At 35.8% G+C, this 18,848-nt stretch overlaps 2 protein-coding genes, 1 non-coding gene and 1 pseudogene across 3 annotated transcripts; 2 read left to right on the top strand and 2 right to left on the bottom strand.

Moving 5' to 3' along the window:
• Positions 1–2,919: 2,919 nt before the first annotated feature.
• Positions 2,920–5,864, bottom strand: LOC126794256 (3-oxoacyl-[acyl-carrier-protein] reductase 4-like; annotated as a pseudogene).
• A 2,628-nt stretch (positions 5,865–8,492) lies between these two features.
• On the bottom strand, positions 8,493–9,063 carry LOC126794255 (uncharacterized). Its single transcript, XM_050520922.1, has 4 exons — positions 9,005–9,063; positions 8,880–8,969; positions 8,664–8,739; positions 8,493–8,564 (listed from the first exon to the last, which is right to left on the bottom strand). Exons 1-4 carry the CDS (start codon positions 9,061–9,063, stop codon positions 8,493–8,495), a joined length of 297 nt encoding a protein of 98 aa, XP_050376879.1.
• Positions 9,064–9,984: 921 nt separating this feature from the next.
• Positions 9,985–10,065, top strand: TRNAL-AAG (transfer RNA leucine (anticodon AAG)). The gene has a single exon. It is a non-coding gene; the product is annotated as a tRNA-Leu (tRNA).
• A 3,008-nt stretch (positions 10,066–13,073) lies between these two features.
• On the top strand, positions 13,074–13,887 carry LOC126793154 (protein indeterminate-domain 16). The gene has a single exon (XM_050519596.1). It carries the CDS (start codon positions 13,086–13,088, stop codon positions 13,599–13,601), a length of 516 nt encoding a protein of 171 aa, XP_050375553.1. The 5' UTR covers positions 13,074–13,085; the 3' UTR covers positions 13,602–13,887.
• The last annotated feature ends 4,961 nt before the right edge of the window (positions 13,888–18,848 follow it).

Genomic DNA, 18,848 nt, shown 5'->3' with positions numbered 1-18,848 from the left:
CAAGGACTCCTCTAGCTTGAGCATCATGCCCTTGATCGCAGTGTGGATTGCGGCGTCTTCCGCCTCCAAGTCTTCCACCTGGGCTCCCATGCCACTCACGCTCTCTTCCACTTGAGCTAGTCGTGAGTCGATTGCAGCTAACATGTCCTTCACTCGTTCCTTCTTTGGAACCGTCGGGTTGACAAGTTCTTCATGACCCTTCTCTTGCGTGTCGTCGGAACCACTACCAACAGGATTGCCATTCTTTGCCATGGTGTCGAGCTAGCCTCTTGATCGAACTTCGGCTCTGATACCAACTGTCACGAGCTTACTTCTTTCGCTATGCTACTCGTGCGGCCTTAGCAACTCCCTTATGCTAAGTCAGCCTTACTCGCAAACGCCCTGCTATAACAATTGAAACACAAGAGAATATTTCGAAAGAGAACTTATATTGAATAAGAGAACTTACAAGTTTACTTGATAGCTTGCTTGCTAGATTGCTTGATGGATGAAATGAGAGGGGTGCCTTGCTATATATAGGCTTCCTCATCCTACTTTACAAGTTCTAGATATTTCTAGGACTATGTACATTGTAGAGAATTCTAGAGAACTCTACTTAACTCTACATAAGTCTAAGAGACTCTAAGATGATCCTTGAGTGTTCTAGAGAACTCTTGAATGGTCTAGTTCCACTAGCCTCTCCAAGGTTCTAGAGAAGTCCGGAAATGTCCCAAAGCTTCTTGAGACTTCTATCGCCTTCTAGGATCTTCTATGATCTTCCAAAGTGTTCCACAATGTTCCGGATCCGTCTAGAATGCTCAAGGTAAAATTTGGCTTAAGTTGGCGGGATGTAACATAAAGCTAACTTCTCTGGAGAACCACTCATCATTGAAAGCCAGAACAAGAAGTTGTAAAAGCCTTAATGGCAGTGGAACTTCTAGGTTATGATCCTAGGATATTGTGAACAGATCGAGATTTGTAGTCTCTTGCTTATAGTTAATCGTTCTATATCATATTAGTATTCACTACTTGTTGTTTTGTTTAACGAAAGTTTATCAGTGAATCAGTGATGTCTATATATGTGTGTTTAGGTTACTAATTCTGGAGTTGACTATGAATTGGCATTTTAGTTTTTTTAATTGATTTTACTCAAGTTAATAATAATGGAGTTGACTTTGAATTTGCCTGGTAATCAGAATTAGCAAGATACTACCATTTTCTTTCTACAGACACTATTACTGTATCTCTGGATTTTTATACAGATGTCATTTCGCTTTTCCTATCATCTAAAAAGAGAGGATATACTAGAGTATAATATGAAAAAATGTGACTACAGATGCAGGACTAATACTCATTAGATACATTTAATTATCCTCAACTTTATGATATACAGCTACTTGGTTCTGTCTTTGATCTGAAGTCAACCATTCCAGCAAGTCGCTTGTAAGAACCAATAGCCACTAAAAGAAGAGAGTGGTGATAAAAGAAAAATGAAATGTGTGAATTTTGGGAAGCAGGAAGAAATTTTAGCATTTAAGATCCAAGACTTTTTGATGAAATGAATAAATTGTATGATTTTTAAATATCCAACTTCTCTCAGTTACTGTCTAAATTGGTTTCCTGAGTATATCTTTCATCTCTTACGTGGAAAAGGTGTGTTCAATTTTTACACCTACTACTTATGGTTTTTTTTTTCTGTTTGCAACAAATTAAAGTAATGCTGTGAAATTTGCACTAGTATACTGAAGAAACTAGAAACTATTCAACAGATGTACTTATATAATTGACAGAAGAAGCTAGCCTATTGTAGAAAGTAGAAACTAGAAAGTCACCAAAGCTAACGAGTTGAAACTTGCAAGTGAGGGCCGTGAGGCATAACATAGAATTACAAGCATCCCAAATTTTGAGTAAAATGCTCAATAGGCATCAGGCAAGGACTGGAGATACAGAAGCAATCTCTGTGTTGTTGCCTTATTTCTAGTGGGTGAAGGTGGTGCAGATTTTTTCACTACTGTTCTAAGGTTGCGAGTTGGCATTACTTTCTTGGTAATGACATTTCGCCATCCAAAGCGTTCTTTTCTTCCAAGTATTTTCGTCGGCCCATCTTCATCAACATACCATGAACTCTTCTCATCACCTTCAATCACAAGAAAATGACGGCAAGCAAGAAATGTTAACATAACAAGAAAGTCTAATGGATTAATTTACTTTTCAATAATAACATTACAAAGCCAAAAAGTTATAGTACTGAGATATTATCACCATAAGGAATCCTTGCGGAAGTTGTAGCTAAGGCACCTACAAAAAGATACACTGCTAACACAGCTAAAACCATTTTTTCCTGAGAACCACTCATGAGAAAAGCAGGAACAAGAAGATGTAGAAGTGTAGAACAGTAGAAGCCTTAATATCAGTGGGGATTCTATGCCGTCATGCTAGCTTGGATATTAATTAAAAGTACTGAACAAACATTTATAGATTCTTTGCTTATGCTAAAATGCGTTTGATTTGATTATAATTGCTGCTGTTGGTTTCTTTAGTGTGCGATAGGTATTACTGGTAGGATGCATGGTTGTCTGTGTATATATGAATCGAGTTGACTTCTCATGTTGCTACCATTCATTTCTGTTTTAGGAAATCCTGGGATAATATTCTGATCAAATTGGTTTCTTGTCAATTTCATCTTGTTTCAATACTTCCAGCTTTAACAGATATGACTTTCCACCAATATTTCATCGTGATGAATATACTAATCCAGATGAGTTAAGGGTTTGTGCTTCTCCCTCTTTTATGTTTGATATTTATCTAGCTTTTTCTCTGGAATGTCGATTATTATTTCTTTGTTAAAATTGGTTATAGATATGATTCTGGTTTTATGTTGATTCCTGGAATTCATCCATGGAATGCGAAGAATTTTCCAGAAAGAAGGTGAAGATAATATAACTTAACAAACTTTTTAGTCTGTTGATGCAAATACAATGGTCTTTGTCATAATCTTACGATATCTTGTACACTTGTTTAGCATATCATGTGACACAAAAAATATCAACAGACTTTTAAGTCTATTACTTTCTGTTCATTTCCGCCGTTCATAATGAGATAAAATATCAACAGCCCTTAACAAAACCAAAACTCTTTCGACTTTGTTTCAAGTTACTGGCAAAAACTGTGGAATTTAAACTAAAGCTCGTCTATCTTAAACTCACTGTTATATAAAACTTAATGTTCATTCAGTCCTATGGGTACCAGACTGGGCACTCACATCACCATTCCTCCATCAATTGTTAACACCTACAAAGGATCGATAAAACTTGATATTGATGCCAAAGACACTTCAAATTTTGCAACTTTCCTATTTAAAGATGGCACAATATATTCAAAGATATATACCTGTCCAGTAATATAACCGGCAGCAGGATTAAGAGCCAAGAATTCCACCAATCCATCAACTTCTTCAGGTTGACCATAACACCCTGAAAACATTGCAAATCGAATGAGCATTTTCTCTGATTTATGATTTATTCTTCGAACTCAAATATTTCTGTTGAGACGAACATGAAAAGAAGATAGTTTTTGTTTCAATCATCTTAGAGCAGGCTGCAACAGAAGTATAATCCATGAAACGCCAGATAGTCAGATACTGTTATTACTTTCTAGCATCGGCATAGGGAAAGGTTGGCTAACACTTAATGGGACAAATGTAATACTATCTTCATTTAAGTGCACACCAAACAAATAGAAATACATGAAGTGACAGAGTGACAGGAGTTCATAGTTCTCACTTGACCGATAAAACATGTAATTTATTTACTGCATGAAACACGGTATCTATAGGAGGTATGATAATGATGCTTCCATAACTGGCCACCAACTAGTTATCTCACCTAAGGGGATCGACCCAAGGATTTTCTTCTCTATGTCTTCTCCAAGCTTGGTAGTCATATCAGATGCAATAAATCCAGGAGCTACAGCATTGACCTATGGAAAAAGAATATGGTTAGATAGTTGCTTCAGCCCATTCTATATGGGTGGAAAAACTTTTTCATACTAGGAACGTCTTGAAACTGGAACAGCATAACAATTTTCAAGTGAGATGCATGTTAATTGCATTCCTTATTCTTGCCATAACAGTGCACAAGGCTCTAAGATATTGCCAGGATAATATTCCAAAATACAAAAAAGTTCCAAATGTAATAACTTGAATCAGATGTACATACATTGATGTTCCTGCTTGAATATTCCTTTGCAACACTCTTAGTGAAGCCGATCACCCCTGCTTTCGCAGCACTGTAGTTGGCTTGTCCAACATTGCCAACAAGACCGACAACAGATGCTATATTGATAATTCTTCCCTGCAATATGATGAATATCTTAAGATGATGGAGAAGAAAAATCAAATTTTCGCATGGAAAGGACAGGAAATAACTGTAGTTACCTTTCTTTGTTTCATCATGACTTTGGCTGCAGCCTGCAAAGAGCATGAATTACTGGTCAAATAATTGAACTGAGCTAGCAAACCACAATGACTGAAGAGAAAGGTTCCTCAATATAAATACCTGTGTGCATAAGAATACACCCATTAGATTCAAATCAATAACCTCCTGGCATTGGGATTTGTCATACTCATCAACAAGCCATCCCGTGTTATTCCTGAAAAGAATGACAAAAGGGTCAGTTAAAAATGGCGTGTTAAGAATGTAATTAGACACCATATAAGAAGTAGATTCTGATGCTAACCTGCATTATTAACAAAGACATCAACTGTTCTCCATGCATCAACCACCTGTAATCATCTGACTGAAATGAAATCATGTTGAATCGCAATAACAAACAAAAGAACAAGTAAAAACAGCAGGTTGTCTTACAGTTTTGATCATAGCTGCTACATCTTCCTTTGAAACATCACCCCCAAACGTCAAAGCTTGACCGCCAGATTCCTCAATCTACAGAATACAACATCCAAGCTCAAATTATTCACCACACAGTCATTCCTCTATCTCTCTACACCAACTTTCAGTCTGTTACTACACACTGCATATAAATCAAAGAACTTGCTCGCAGCTCAACACAATCCCCATATTTTAGCTCTAATATTCAACAAAAAGAAAAAGAAAAAAACACGAAATTCGACTGACGATTTCAAGTCTGGGGTGGCCTCCATATGCCCATACATTCAAAATTTACAGCATTCTATGATAACATCATAAATCAAAATAGTGAAAATACCTCCTTGGAAACTTGTTCGGCTTCCTTAGATGGCCTTGCATAGTTTACAAGCACCTGTAAAAATGAAATGCACCATAAATCTCTGACTAATTAAGACTATGATGATGAAGATTACCTTACAACCAGATTTCCCTAGAGCGACAGCAACCGCCTTCCCGATTCCTCTAAAAGCTCCGGTCACAATAACAACCGGAGACTCCACTTTCGGAGCTGTCGCCGAGCTCACTGGCTCCACCGCCACAGACTGAGCCCTAATTCCTGCTACTACTTGTATTCAATTAAAATTCATCACTAATTGCAGGAAAATGAAAATGAGAATGTGATCGGTTTTACCTGAGCCAGGGGAGGATGAAGAAACATCAAGAGCTGCCAGAAGGCCAACCCCAACCCCTGGTGGCACAAAGGGCCTGGGAACCAGAATGGGAACATCATCAGCAGGATGGGCTGGGGCGGGAGGGCCTGGGGGTCGACGGCTGTTCAGGGAAAGGGGCTGCCGATCTATCTGCGGATGCAAGGAACCTTGGACCCAAAAGCTTATGAAGATCTTCCCGCCTCAGATGGAAGGTGTTTTCGGTGGGCGCCAACGCCGCTTTGGTTTGCCTGCTTTGGTTTAAACAATAGAGCCCGAGGAGACAAACCAAAGCGGCGACGGCGCCCATCGAAAACACCTCTCATGTGGAAGATCTTCATTTGCTTTTGGGTCCAAGGTCCTTGCATCCGCAGATAGATCGGGAGCCCCTTTTCCCCGAACAGAAGAACAACAATAATACACAAGCAAATCACAACAACAATTTAACAATGGAGCTATTCACAGATTAGCCATATATCTATCTATACTACTATAAAAACAAGCACTAACAACTTTTACTAAATTGGAACCGTCAAATCTATTTCTCTATAATTTTATTCTACACATAGATATAATGACGATATTGTAAAATCATTTGTGTTTCACTAATGTGTTTTACCAAAATTATCATCCGTAAGAAATAAAAGTACATAAAAGAATCATTCTTGAAAGACACACTTCAAATAACAACTTTTACTAAATTGGAACCGTCAAATCTATTTCTCTATAATTTTATTCTACACATAGATATAATGACGATATTGTAAAATCATTTGTGTTTCACTAATGTGTTTTACCAAAATTATCATCCGTAAGAAATAAAAGTACATAAAAGAATCATTCTTGAAAGACACACTTCAAATAACAACTTTTACTAAATTGGAACCGTCAAATCTATTTCTCTATAATTTTATTCTACACATAGATATAATGACGATATTGTAAAATCATTTGTGTTTCACTAATGTGTTTTACCAAAATTATCATCCGTAAGAAATAAAAGTACATAAAAGAATCATTCTTGAAAGACACACTTCAAATACAAACCAGTGCGATCAAAACACCTGCATCGCACGAGCATGAAGCTAGTCATTTTCAAGCAATTAAAAAAGAAAATAGAGTATGAATGATCAAATGTTGTAATTAGTAAGAGTTCTGATTACCTCACAACAGAGGTTGAAGTCCGCGTTTCTATGGTTTGGAAGATCTTTGAATTTTATGGGAAGTAAATTTACTGACCACCCCTTTATTTGTCACTCTTTTAAATCTACACAATGTGTCTTCTTGATTAACCATAATTTAACCATAATTATCAATATATATTTATAACAATAAATTATAATTTTTTTCATATTTAATTTAATAAATTCTTAATTGTGACTTTAAAATCATATTACTTAATTGCTTTATTATTTATCATATTTAATTTGCTGGCGTTAGTTGCTAGCTCTATCTATTTCTAGTGTTGTTTGAGACTAATAATATGAACCGGGTGAAATACACCTTATTATTAAAAAAATTAAAATTATAGTAAAATTGTATTACCAAGCACATAAGTAAATCAAACTACTAGTAAATAAAAATTAAATTTGGAACGTAGTTCTTTTATCAAATATATGAAACAGTTTCTTATCAAATGAATTGATTAAAAAATATAGTGTTAAGCATTTAAAAAAACAGTACTAAGATTAAAATAAAATAAAAATATTTAAATTTTATTATAATAAATTATTATATCTTAACCATAATTAGGTTAGTTAATTAACCATAATTTGGTGAGCTGGGTTCGGAAAGCGGGAAAGGAGTGAGGGGTGATGGTGATGCCTCTGAGGGAAGTAAATTTACTGACCACTCCTTTATTTGCCCACTCAACCCACTCTCTTAAATCTACGTCATGTATCCTTTTGATTAACCATAATTATCAATATATATTTATATTAATAAATTATAATTTCTTTTCATATTTAATTTAATAAATTATTAATTGTGACTTTAAGATTAAATCAAATTAATTACTTCCTCTATTTTTTATCCTATATAATTTACAGACGTTAGTTGCGTGCTTTGTCTACTTCTAGTATTGTTTGAGACTAATAATATGAACGGAGTGAAATACACTTTATAAAAAAATTGAAATTATAGCAAAATTGTATTACCAAGCACAAAGGTAAATCAAACTACTAGTAAATAAAAATTAAATCTAAAACGCAGTTCCTTTATCTAACATATGAGGCAGCTTCTTATCAAACAAATTGATTAAAAATATAGTGTTAAACATTTAAAAAAATATAGTGTTAAGATTAAAATAAAATAAAAAGATTTAAATTTTATTATAATAAATTATTATCTCTTAACCATAGTTAGGTTGGTTAATCAAGATGACACATCACTTAGATTTAGGAAGGTGGGCAAATTTTTGGTGGTCGGAAAATTTGCATCCGGAGAAAAGGCCTAGACTTTGCACTACAAATTTATAGGGTTGTTGATACGAGTTACAACACGACATGTGATAGAGCGTTGGTTAAAATGTCTATAATAAATCATGTAAAACATCATCGTTAGTATGCAATAAGCAGGGATCGTTCTTTCCGGGAAATTGAAAGGAACTCTAAACTTTTAGTGTTAACAAATAATGGGGGGTTTGTGATTGATTATTAACTACTAAAATAAAAACCTAAATTATTATTTACATGATTGACTTCTCTTTAACAAACTTAAACCAAATTTACCATTACATCACATAATTACAAGTTTGAACATATCATCTATTCTAATTCGACCAATTACATACTTTTTAGACACCAATACTTTTTAAATAGGCAAATTAGGAGGAAGCCAAGAGAAAAATCCGATAAGCATCTCATAGAAAATGGGAAACCATAAAAACAATATAACATAATTAGAGCAACATGAACAAACATCAATGTTTCCATTCCATTCATAGTTCCTGCGAAACAATCTCATTCTCACCTAGTATTATACCACATTGACTCACCAAGCATGCTCCAACCTACACGTACACCACTAAATTAATGTCATTTCTATATCTTAGATTTGAGGCAATTATGTCGTCTCATAATAAAAGGAAAGAAAGAGCAAAGATTATGACCTGCCTGTTGGGATCTTCGGATCTTTCAGCTGACAAAAAGGCAATCGCCATAAAGTAATCATCCCATGTCAAATATCTTCAACATTCAAAACCATATCAAAAATCCAACCACGAGAGAACTGCACAATTAACTAACAAAAACCAAGCACTTTTAATTTTGGACTTAAATTGGGTACAACAAAAAAAAACAAAGAAATTGACATTACTGGCACTAACCCTTTGCGTTTTGAGGGCTCAAAGGGGCTCTGAGATGAGCATTTCTTAGAACGATGCCGTTTTGCGAGGAATTGAGTTTGGGAGGCTGCTCTGCCTCTCGCTTCTTAGTTTTGTAAAGAACAAGCGGCGCTAGAGCGCCAAAGACGGTGGCGGTGGAGACCAGAGTGAGCTTGCGAGAGTTCATCTGAGCTCAAGAAGGAGAACAATTGTTGTGGGTAGCTGTTAAAATTTCCCCGCGAAAATTTCCAGCTCCGAGCCCAAGTGGCGGCAAAACTTAACAGTGAGAATGTGAGATCTGTGTAGAAAACTCGCGGGAATGCATTTGGACTTGGACATTCAATGATGCTTTGGCCCAATATTGATAAGCCCATAACTTTGGTGGAGGAATGTCACAAACGAATTTTAACAAATTGTAACCCTATTGGATTCTTCAATCATCAGACGACAGAAGATAATGCTCAAGTTTCAATCGCGTATGTGGAATGATGGTTATCAATAGAGTTTCATCACTTTTAAAAGCCTGTAATTTCTAAACAACTCGTTGGAATAATCTTTGTGTATACATACATAACTACGTTGTTTTCTTGAAGTCTCAACCTTGTTTTTTGTTGATGATTTAGCATAATTAAGTGATATTTCACTCAGGTTCGGATTGAGTTGATCATGCAAATCGTTTACGGGCAATATCACATTGAGTAGGAGTGTAGGACCTAATAGAGAAAGGGGGCAAAAAACAATTGATGAAGGTCTTAGTTGGAGGGCATGATAAATAAATCATTGTCTAAAGTGGCCTTCGATCACTACCTAATGGGGTGAGTTATATGGACAGAGTTCCAAAAAGCCAATAAGATTAGGGAGGGGGTACACATTGTAAAGCCAATCTCCCCCAATTCTCAAACTTCCACATGCCCTTTGGCCCTTGCTTACTCCAAAACCTGCAACTTTAAGACTTTCCACGATTTTTATGGCAGCATCTTTGTGACAAGTGCATACCAACAACCTAATGAACCTTTTTTCTGGGTCCTTACTTTGATGGGACTGTTGTGTCGACAAGATATAAACCAGTCGTGAGAAATAGCAACATTCTGTAATAGCATTCAATTAAGTTGATATGGCCGAGTTGGTCTAAGGCGCCAGATTAAGGTTCTGGTCCGAAAGGGCGTGGGTTCAAATCCCACTGTCAACAGACTTTTTTGTGTTTGTTATTTGAAATAAAATAGTTAATAGTTGATACACTGAACAGACATCAAAGAGACAAATACAGTTTTGAAAACAGTAAAAGTGAGAACATGGTGAAGTTTCAATCTCAATTGTTTTTAGCCATATGCATGATACAACACTTTTTTTTTCTAAGGAAAGGAAAATAGGAACCAGCCTTATTTGACATTAATATTAATATCATGGTGCAAAACCAAAGGGGACATGGGGCCAAAACTCTTATTAGCACGGGTTACATAACAAGAGTTTTTTTTTTTTTGCTGATACGACATGACAAGAGTCTTTGATTAGAACACCTTGAATAAGTTTTGGAACCTCACCTACATGAACCTCAACTACGCTACCAAGACTAGCAAAATGTACTAAACAACGAACAACATTGTTTGCTTCGGGAAAAACATGACAAATAGTGATGAAATCAAACTCACGCATGAAAGCTTTGTAGTCCTCTCAGATGCTACTCACCTCTAAGATACATACACTAATCCTACGGAGATGATCTTCATATTTGAGGATATCATTCATGAATAAATCATTTTAGAATTTTAGATACTACCGAACCATAAGACAAATATATATAAATGAATATTGACTCTCACGCAACTATTTAAGTGATTCAAGTAGTATTTTTATGATTTGTATTATAATTTTGCATAATATAGATAAATGTAAGTGGAGTCAAAAGTACTCGCTATAACCAATACATTCTATCCATGTTTATACACTTGTAGGTCATGTGCATAAATTGTATTTGTGTCGTTAGCTAAATATGGATCATGTTACACACGTCGAACATTTAAATTAACGCAATAGAGATTAGCGAATGAAAATGGCCTATTCTCAAAGCCAACCTTATTGGGACCAAAACATGGGTTCTTAATTCTTTTATCAGATTTAGTATTTCTACAAGTTAAAAATGGATGGAGATCCTTTCCAATAACTAGAATTGGTTAAAGAGGTTTTACCAGACTGGTAAAACTAGCAAGCAACTACTGCTAGGGCTGGACTTTTTGACACCGAAAAAAAAACCGAAACCGGTCATAACCGAACCGCACCGAAACCGAGAAACCGGAACTGAACGGAATCACCGCGTCGGTGTTAGAAACTGAACCGAACCGAGAAGTTGGTGTCGGTTATCGGTTTTATGCTTTTAGAAAAACCGGTGGAAACCGAACCGAACTGAGAATTGAGATGTAAGGTTATAACTTGTATTTGATGGACATATGTAATCGATCGGGTGCTTATGTAAAGCATAGATTTGATAATAAATATATACATGTAGAGATATGTGATTTTGTACAAAGTAATATATGATTTTGATTTTTATATGTGTACAATCATGCATAGAGAGATCTAATGTAATGCTTATGGATTTTGTCAACTAGCCCTCATGTTAAGACAAGTATGAACATCTGGTGATGAAGCTCATGAGGTTTAATGTTTATTTTGGTTACTTGTTGTGTTTCAGCAAAGCACAATAATTTTGTTTATTTAATATTTGAGTTCTTGATTATTTATTTGGTGAATGTACTTAATTAAAGTATTGAACTTGTAGCTTACTCCTTTACTTTTAATTTTTATATGTTCATTAGTTAAGTACGAAAAGTCAATAAGGATATTAAGTTTTGTAACCGAAACAAAACCGAAACCGAACCGACTTATAGGTTAACCGAAACCGCGATTTCTATATATATTTTTCGATTTCGGTTTTGAAAAACATAAAACCAAAAATTCGGTGTCAATTATCGGTTAGTGCTCATAAACCGAACCGTTGACACCGAGTCCAGCCCTAACTACTGCTCTTAACTCTTAGACTCCCGCCGTGGTGAACCTCACAGTCCGCACGATGTTAGCTGAGGAAAGGTCGTTTGGGTGGGACCCAGATGATCAACGGCCCAAGTGGGAGAATCAGTGTGCCAATCATGGTCGGCGTCACTTTGTGATTGTGTAACCCCTCTCCCACGTGCCTATCTGTGCGAGCGTGCCAGCTGAGATAGAAAGCGGGTCGCTTTTTTTGCAACAAGAGGGCCGACAACCTAGGCCTACCATAAAGCTAAGATCCAAGTCCAAAATTAAATTTACAAAGCCCATATTCAGAGTCCCCCACTTATTGCACGTGCGACTTAATTATTACTACACCGCATCTAACCCTTTTCACCTCATCCCCAAATAAAGAAAAAGTCAAATAATTAAATTATGTCAAAGAATCTCGCTGGTATGGAACAAGATCATCAGTTTTATATGTCCACCAAAAAGACAATGATGATCACACTTATAGTACTTAAGATTTTTTCTTGACTTTGTTTCTTTTCTAGACGGGCAGAGAAGTCGTAAATCATCTATAAGCTTAGTTACATTCAACAAACAATTAAACGAACTTTTAATCCAATATATTATGTTCGAGAGTTTTAACAACGTATACGAGAAATGAACGTCAACAAATGTGACATGCAAGTATTTCTGCTTACTATCATAATCTTAAATGCTTGTTTCAATTACTGGTGTAGAGGGTAAAAAAACAACCACCTAGTGCACTCTCCATACTCGACAATATTCATAATTCATGTAAAATAGCTCTTGTTTTCAGTGATTCGTATCATGCGGAAAGTAATAAGGCGTACCAATCAACAAATTTGGCAAAGTTTATGATTAATATTACATTAGATTATTGTGCAACGAAGATTAAAAGGAAATCACTTCATTACTCCAAACTCCAAAGAGAACACAAAAGAGGGTACTCATAGCCCAATAACGTGATCCGTTATTTCTACCCTTACTTTTGGCTCTTCTATAACGGACATTGAAATCCCCACTGTTCAAATCTCCCCAATACATTTTTACCATAATGCCCTCCTCTGTATGCACAAGGTTAGGACCAGCACGGGTAATAGAGGTAATTTAACATGGTTGAATTGTCTATATATAGGTACAAAGTTTCATCAATCATATCATTTTTCCTGCATACTTTATTTTGTTTCTTTTCCTCCGATGGAACATGATGATCAAAAGGAGTTGCAGCTTCTTCCTGGTCCTCCCTCCTCACAGTGGATAGCTCCTCGGCCGTCCGATCCTTCTCCTCTACGATACCGATCGGCAGTTGAAGCCCTAGAAGCTCCAAATAACTCTCTCGACCTCCAACTGTCCATAAGTGTGAGACCTCTGAGGTCACTAGGAGGAGCAACCAACAACAATGTTTCCGAGTACGAACAAACGACGACGGGGTTGAAGCCGAAGGCGAGTTGTGTGGAGGCGCTGAAGTGGCAGGCGGCGGAGCAAATCCGAATGGCGGCAATGGAGAAGGCGTACGCGGAGAGAGTGAGGGAGCTGACGAGGAGGGAGATGGAGCTGGCACAGTCGGAGTTCACACGTGCGAGGCACATGTGGGAGAGGGCGAGGGAGGAAGTGGAGAAGGCGGAGAGGATGAAGGAGAAGGCAATGCGCCAGATGGACGCGACGTGCATGGAGATAACTTGCCAGTCTTGCAGGCAAAGGTTTAGGCCTTGATTTATATCGAAGCATGTTTAGTTTCTGTGTTGAGAGTTCTGGGATCGGAGTTGGTGTTATTATTATGATTGTTAACATGTATACCAGTAAGATTTTGAAAACTTATTGGATTGCTTTGCAAGTTCTTTTAACAAAGGTCAAAGGAGGAGAAAGGCGAATAATAACAGTACCGATCGAAAGATATGATCGATGTGAGAGTGGCATATCTTTCTTCTTTCTTTCTTGTTGTGATCTGTATGATGAATAATTGAGCTGCCTATTTATCGGTTTCGATTTTAGTCCAAGAATCTTCCTATCATACTTGTGAATTAAGGTTGTGACTTGTGAGCTTCTATATGGTTTCTGATGAGGAATTTATATATAGTTTTTAGTCCAATAATCTTTCTATCAAATTCTGATGTGATATTCACGATATTATTGTTACATATATATAACAACCGATCACGACTAAAAAGTGTAATACAGCCAATACGTACTGTAATGTCATTCTGAACGTACAGGCACAAAGTTGGAGCATGAAAGTCATTGAACTGGATATATCCCTTCCGGTCAGAGCTCCGCTTTAAAATTAAAGAGCAGAGTTTCCTATTTGACTAACTTTTCGGTCACATTTTATATCTACACTGTTCAGTATTGAAGTATGTATGACAAGATCATCTGTAGAAAATTTTGATGAATTTGGTGATCGTTAAGGTACCGAAATTATATTAAATCAATGAACACACATAACTGTTCAACATGAATTATTTGTGTAAATCACAATTACTAAACCTCAAACGATCATAAAATTATATGAAACTTTGCAAAAGTAATTTACCCGTTAGGTTCTAAAAACTGAATAGTGAAAATATGACCGAAAAGTTTGCTAAATAAGAAACTCCGCTCTGGAAGGGGAATATATATATATATATATATATATACAGTCTCTATCTAGAGTGAAGCTTCACTCTGAAATTACAGAGTGAAGTTCTAATTTTGGCACACTTTTCGGTCAATTTTTTTCACTATAAGCGATTCAATATTTAGGTATGCTATTCAAGATCATCTCTACAAAGTTTCATCTAATTTGACAATGGTTTGAGCTTTCAAAATTGATATTTACATGAACGGTTCACGTTGAACAGTTTTAATTCATTCATTGATTTAATCTAATTTCAATACTTTAACGATTAGTTGAAATTTTGTAGAGATGATCTTGAATAACATACTTAAATATTGAATTGTTTATGGTAAAAAATTTTGACCGAAAAGTGTACCAAAATATGAATATTGGTTCTGAAATCACAGTGAATATATATAGTATGTCTCATGATTATGAAGCCACATGCATGAATAGCGAGGTCAATGACTTTTTAGCTAGGCTAATATCTCTGGTTTATATACTGACTTGGTGCTATCCAGAGAGTCCAGACTGCAAATAAACTGATTCACTGGATCAGAGATATATGTGGTATAGGCGTATAGCCTATAGATAAACGCAATCAACGTAAACACATACACGAGTTAGTTGGCTAGAAGTTAGACTCCCAATTTCTGAAGCAACTTAATTAGTTTCTGGGCAGACAGCATAAACATCAATGGTTTAGGGTTTTGATAATCTGAGCATATATATACAACTTGGAGATTGGTCTTTGAAAAAATAGTATCAAACATTGTGTACAATCACTACAATGACAAACTAATTATTGATTTCTTGCAAGTAAAAACCAATTAAGTGCAAGGTAGAGCCAAACTCCTTAATTATATCTGATAAGATTTTAACCACTTTGCATGCAAGTTAGTTCATAATAGTTTCTTCAACAGGAAAGAGGGCCAGGGAATAGTCAAATGTGCCGTAAATAGAGAGTCAAATGCGCGCAGAACCTTGATGCTGATATAGAAAGGCAAATGAATCAGAACAAAAAGGTAAGTAAAATTCAGCAGCAACAAGACACTAGTATTATACAGTTCTACACAGCTAGGCTGTATTGCTTGGATTCAACTTGTTGAACTTTTGCTCATGAAACCAAGCACCCACTACCCATGTCTCCAATCCAACCCAAAAGAAACAATTTTGGATAGGATCAGATCACCTCGATCGCGACTCTACCACCCGAGCTTATAGCATAACGATCGATCACAGTAAAGAACAGTCATAAGCTCTATGATAGCTTTAGCTTCATTTGTCAGCAATCTCTCGAAACACTACTACTACATACATATATTTATCGATTCAGTTAATCATCTCAAGGGTGGCCTGCCTTCAATAATGCAATGGCTTGATTCATTGATGGGGTAAGAGAGAAATAAGCTAGATACATTCTAGTGGATGCAAATTAGAACCACAAAGTCTCAAAATTTAGGTGCTTCTGTAAAGTGCTAGCGCAAATGGCAAAGAAGGTACGGGGAGGAAGTTTTTAAAAAGGTAATCCTAAATTATTGCAAGCTTGATTCTTTGTTTGGTTGCCAGAGTCTTCCTAAATGATGTGCCTGATTGTAGACATGTACCGAATAGACAATCACGGACTCTAAAACTTAAGTTGTCATTATATGAGCCAACGAATTGAAGTATACAAAACCCTAGCTCCTCTCATGAAGTAAGACTGTTAGAGATCATAAACAAATATAAAAACAGTGGATAAACTCGGATCAAATGGGGGTTTGAGGTTTTGACTTTTGACTCTGAAACTTTTGTGAATCAGCAGCTCGGATTTCATATTCTCTCATCGCGGAATTAAATGTTTAATTCTTAATTTCATTTCAAGTTAGTAAATATGCATGTCACAAAATACGAACAAGTTTTAACCGCTTAAGTGATAGGAAGGTGCATATTCAGATAACAATAAAATTGTTCTTTCTTTTTTATTTTATCAAAACACTTGGTAATTACCAAACTCACAAACTTATCCTAAAGACCATGATATATACCCTCCGGCTTCTAGCCACTACTAGTCTACTATGTACCCTTCAGTTAAATTTGTTCACTGTCTGTTCTTACAAAATAATGATTCCATGGGAAAAGTTTCTGATCCGCAAAGCAATTGAGAATCCCAAACAGTATTTTCTTGTGTAAGCATAATGAGCATGCACTGGAAAGATGCACGTCATGATTCAGTGGTTTTCATTATCATCCTTTTATGAAGATTGGTTTTGGTGCACAGAGAGCACAAGCTATTGCACACAACCAACTGAAAACCAAGCTAGCGATCATCATTCCCTCCCTGCTTTCTATATTTACTGCTTTCTAAAGAACCATAAAATCTTTACCAGGATGCAAAAGAAAGATTCCAATCAAGAACTTGAATGTACTCGTCGTCCTATAGGAAGAGGGTGAACCCAACAGTTGTTTTCATAAGATGCTCCACAGAAAAAGTTCATGGCTCTGAATTCATGGTGCCTAAATTGATTTAAAACATGTAATACTTATTGCTGATGGAGGTGATGATAACCAGTGCTATCCTCTGACATATGACCACCCACATTATGGAGAGGCCTTTGTCTTGAATATCATCAGGAAGGGAAATACCAAATTCCAGGGCCATGATCAACTCCTCCAGAGAGTTGAATAAGAGCAGGATAAAAGAAGTAGGGCAGGCTATGCCTCCTATCAAACTGCTCATAATTTTGACATAACCTTAACATTTGTCTTTTCATATTGTCCACATATGATAATCGAATGATGCTTATTCAATCTCTTCCTTCTTGTTTAGTTTCACTAAATCTTACAATGAATGGTCTCTAAACTCGGATCGAGATTAAGGATTTTGAATGAGCTAGGTACTGACTGTGTTGATTAAAATGAAGAATATTAGTGTGTCTCGATCACACTCAATTGCGCGCGTTGACGACTGATACAAGTACTCGATCAATCACCTCGAGTGCTATGCATATCAAGTCTTTCTCAAGTCAGATGTTGTTGTTTTTAGGACAAAGAAATCTTGTGCTGATCTCCCCACACAGATAGATGAGCAAAAGAGCGCCACACAATATACACTTACGAAAACAAAAAGCACATATACACACCAAAATTCGTACATCTGATCATTTCGTTCTGTACTGAGTTTATGTACAGCATGCAGATTATGATCTGATTCATACAACTTTCTTTTATAATGTTGTGTACAAATTACCTATTTCAAAATCAGAACCAAACCTTGAACTTTATAGCCTATAACCATAAATATCCCAATCCGAACCAATGAGGGTTATCCCCATTGGCCACTGATGCAGTCAAGTACTATACAATTACATAGAGTTTTTAATTAAGTTCCATAACTACAGTAGATTGACTAGACTATCCTTGAGTGATGTGCACAATAGTCAATAAGTTTCCCGGTTTGCTTCACACGGTCATTAGCTGATTATGAAATTCATACTCAACCACCATTAAATGTAAATAAATAGTAATTGAGCATGAATTCCATAATCAACTACAGTCAATAAAATTCCTTTTTTAAACCATTTTTTTAGTTTGTTAGAAGTTATCGGAATTAGTGGGATATGATTGTTAGTGAGAATGTGAAATATAGAAGTCATAGGAAGTTAATCTGCACAATAACTTCTCATTCTCTCTAAATTTCTAAATTTTTATTTCTATTTAATATTTAATTATTTACCATTATGTCCTTCAAATATTAAAATTAGTTTTAAATTAATCTATAATCTAGGGGTACTAATGTACTTTCACAACCCTTTTAGTATAGATAAACATCATCATATGTATGTACTTCTCATGATGCTATATTACAAGAGTATATTAATAGTTTAGCTCAGAATCAGATGAGGCGGAATCCGAATTTCTTTTTAGTCTAGGCAAGTGTACTCCCTTATTTACAATTGATTCGTCAATATAGTTTTGGTGTTTCTATGTTATTTTTTTTCTTTGATCAAAATGATATTAATTTCAATACAATGACCTCAATAAACTCAACTTTAGAAAGAAAAAAATTGGGAGAGAATATAAGAACCAAAGTAAAAATACTAGGATAATAGAGGTTTTAGAGAAAAATTAGAAAAAATAACTAAAAGAAAAAGAAGAGGAAGAAAGAAAATGTAAAAAGTGGGAAAAAAGAGAGTAGCAAGGTCTCGAACACAGGTCATGGGAGAGACTTCCTACGACATATAAAGTCACTGACAAACTAAACTACTTGGGGTTTTAGTAGCATAGGCTACAAACAATCTTATTATGCTATTTGTTTTTGGGCTGCAGTTCATGTGGCTCTTCAAATAGGTTCGCTTTAGTTCAGAATGCTACTAAATTTAGAGATC

This window comes from Argentina anserina, chromosome 5 (genome assembly GCF_933775445.1).
Source record: "Argentina anserina chromosome 5, drPotAnse1.1, whole genome shotgun sequence".
Classification (NCBI taxonomy): Eukaryota; Viridiplantae; Streptophyta; class Magnoliopsida; order Rosales; family Rosaceae; genus Argentina; species Argentina anserina.
Note: the sequence above shows the minus strand (reverse complement) of the source record. Positions and strands in the feature narration are given on the sequence as shown.

Bases quoted from the DNA above. Each gene is read 5' to 3' on its own strand.
- LOC126794255 (XM_050520922.1), bottom strand. From the start codon at position 9,063: ATGAACTCTCGCAAGCTCACTCTGGTCTCCACCGCCACCGTCTTTGGC. The intron at 8,970-9,004 runs GCTTGTTCTTTA...AGCGAGAGGCAG, and splicing joins GTCTTTGGCGCTCTAGCGCC to AGCAGCCTCCCAAACTCAAT. The intron at 8,740-8,879 runs GTTAGTGCCAGT...TGAATGTTGAAG, and splicing joins GAGCCCTCAAAACGCAAAGG to ATATTTGACATGGGATGATT.
- LOC126793154 (XM_050519596.1), top strand. From the start codon at position 13,086: ATGGAACATGATGATCAAAAGGAGTTGCAGCTTCTTCCTGGTCCTCCC.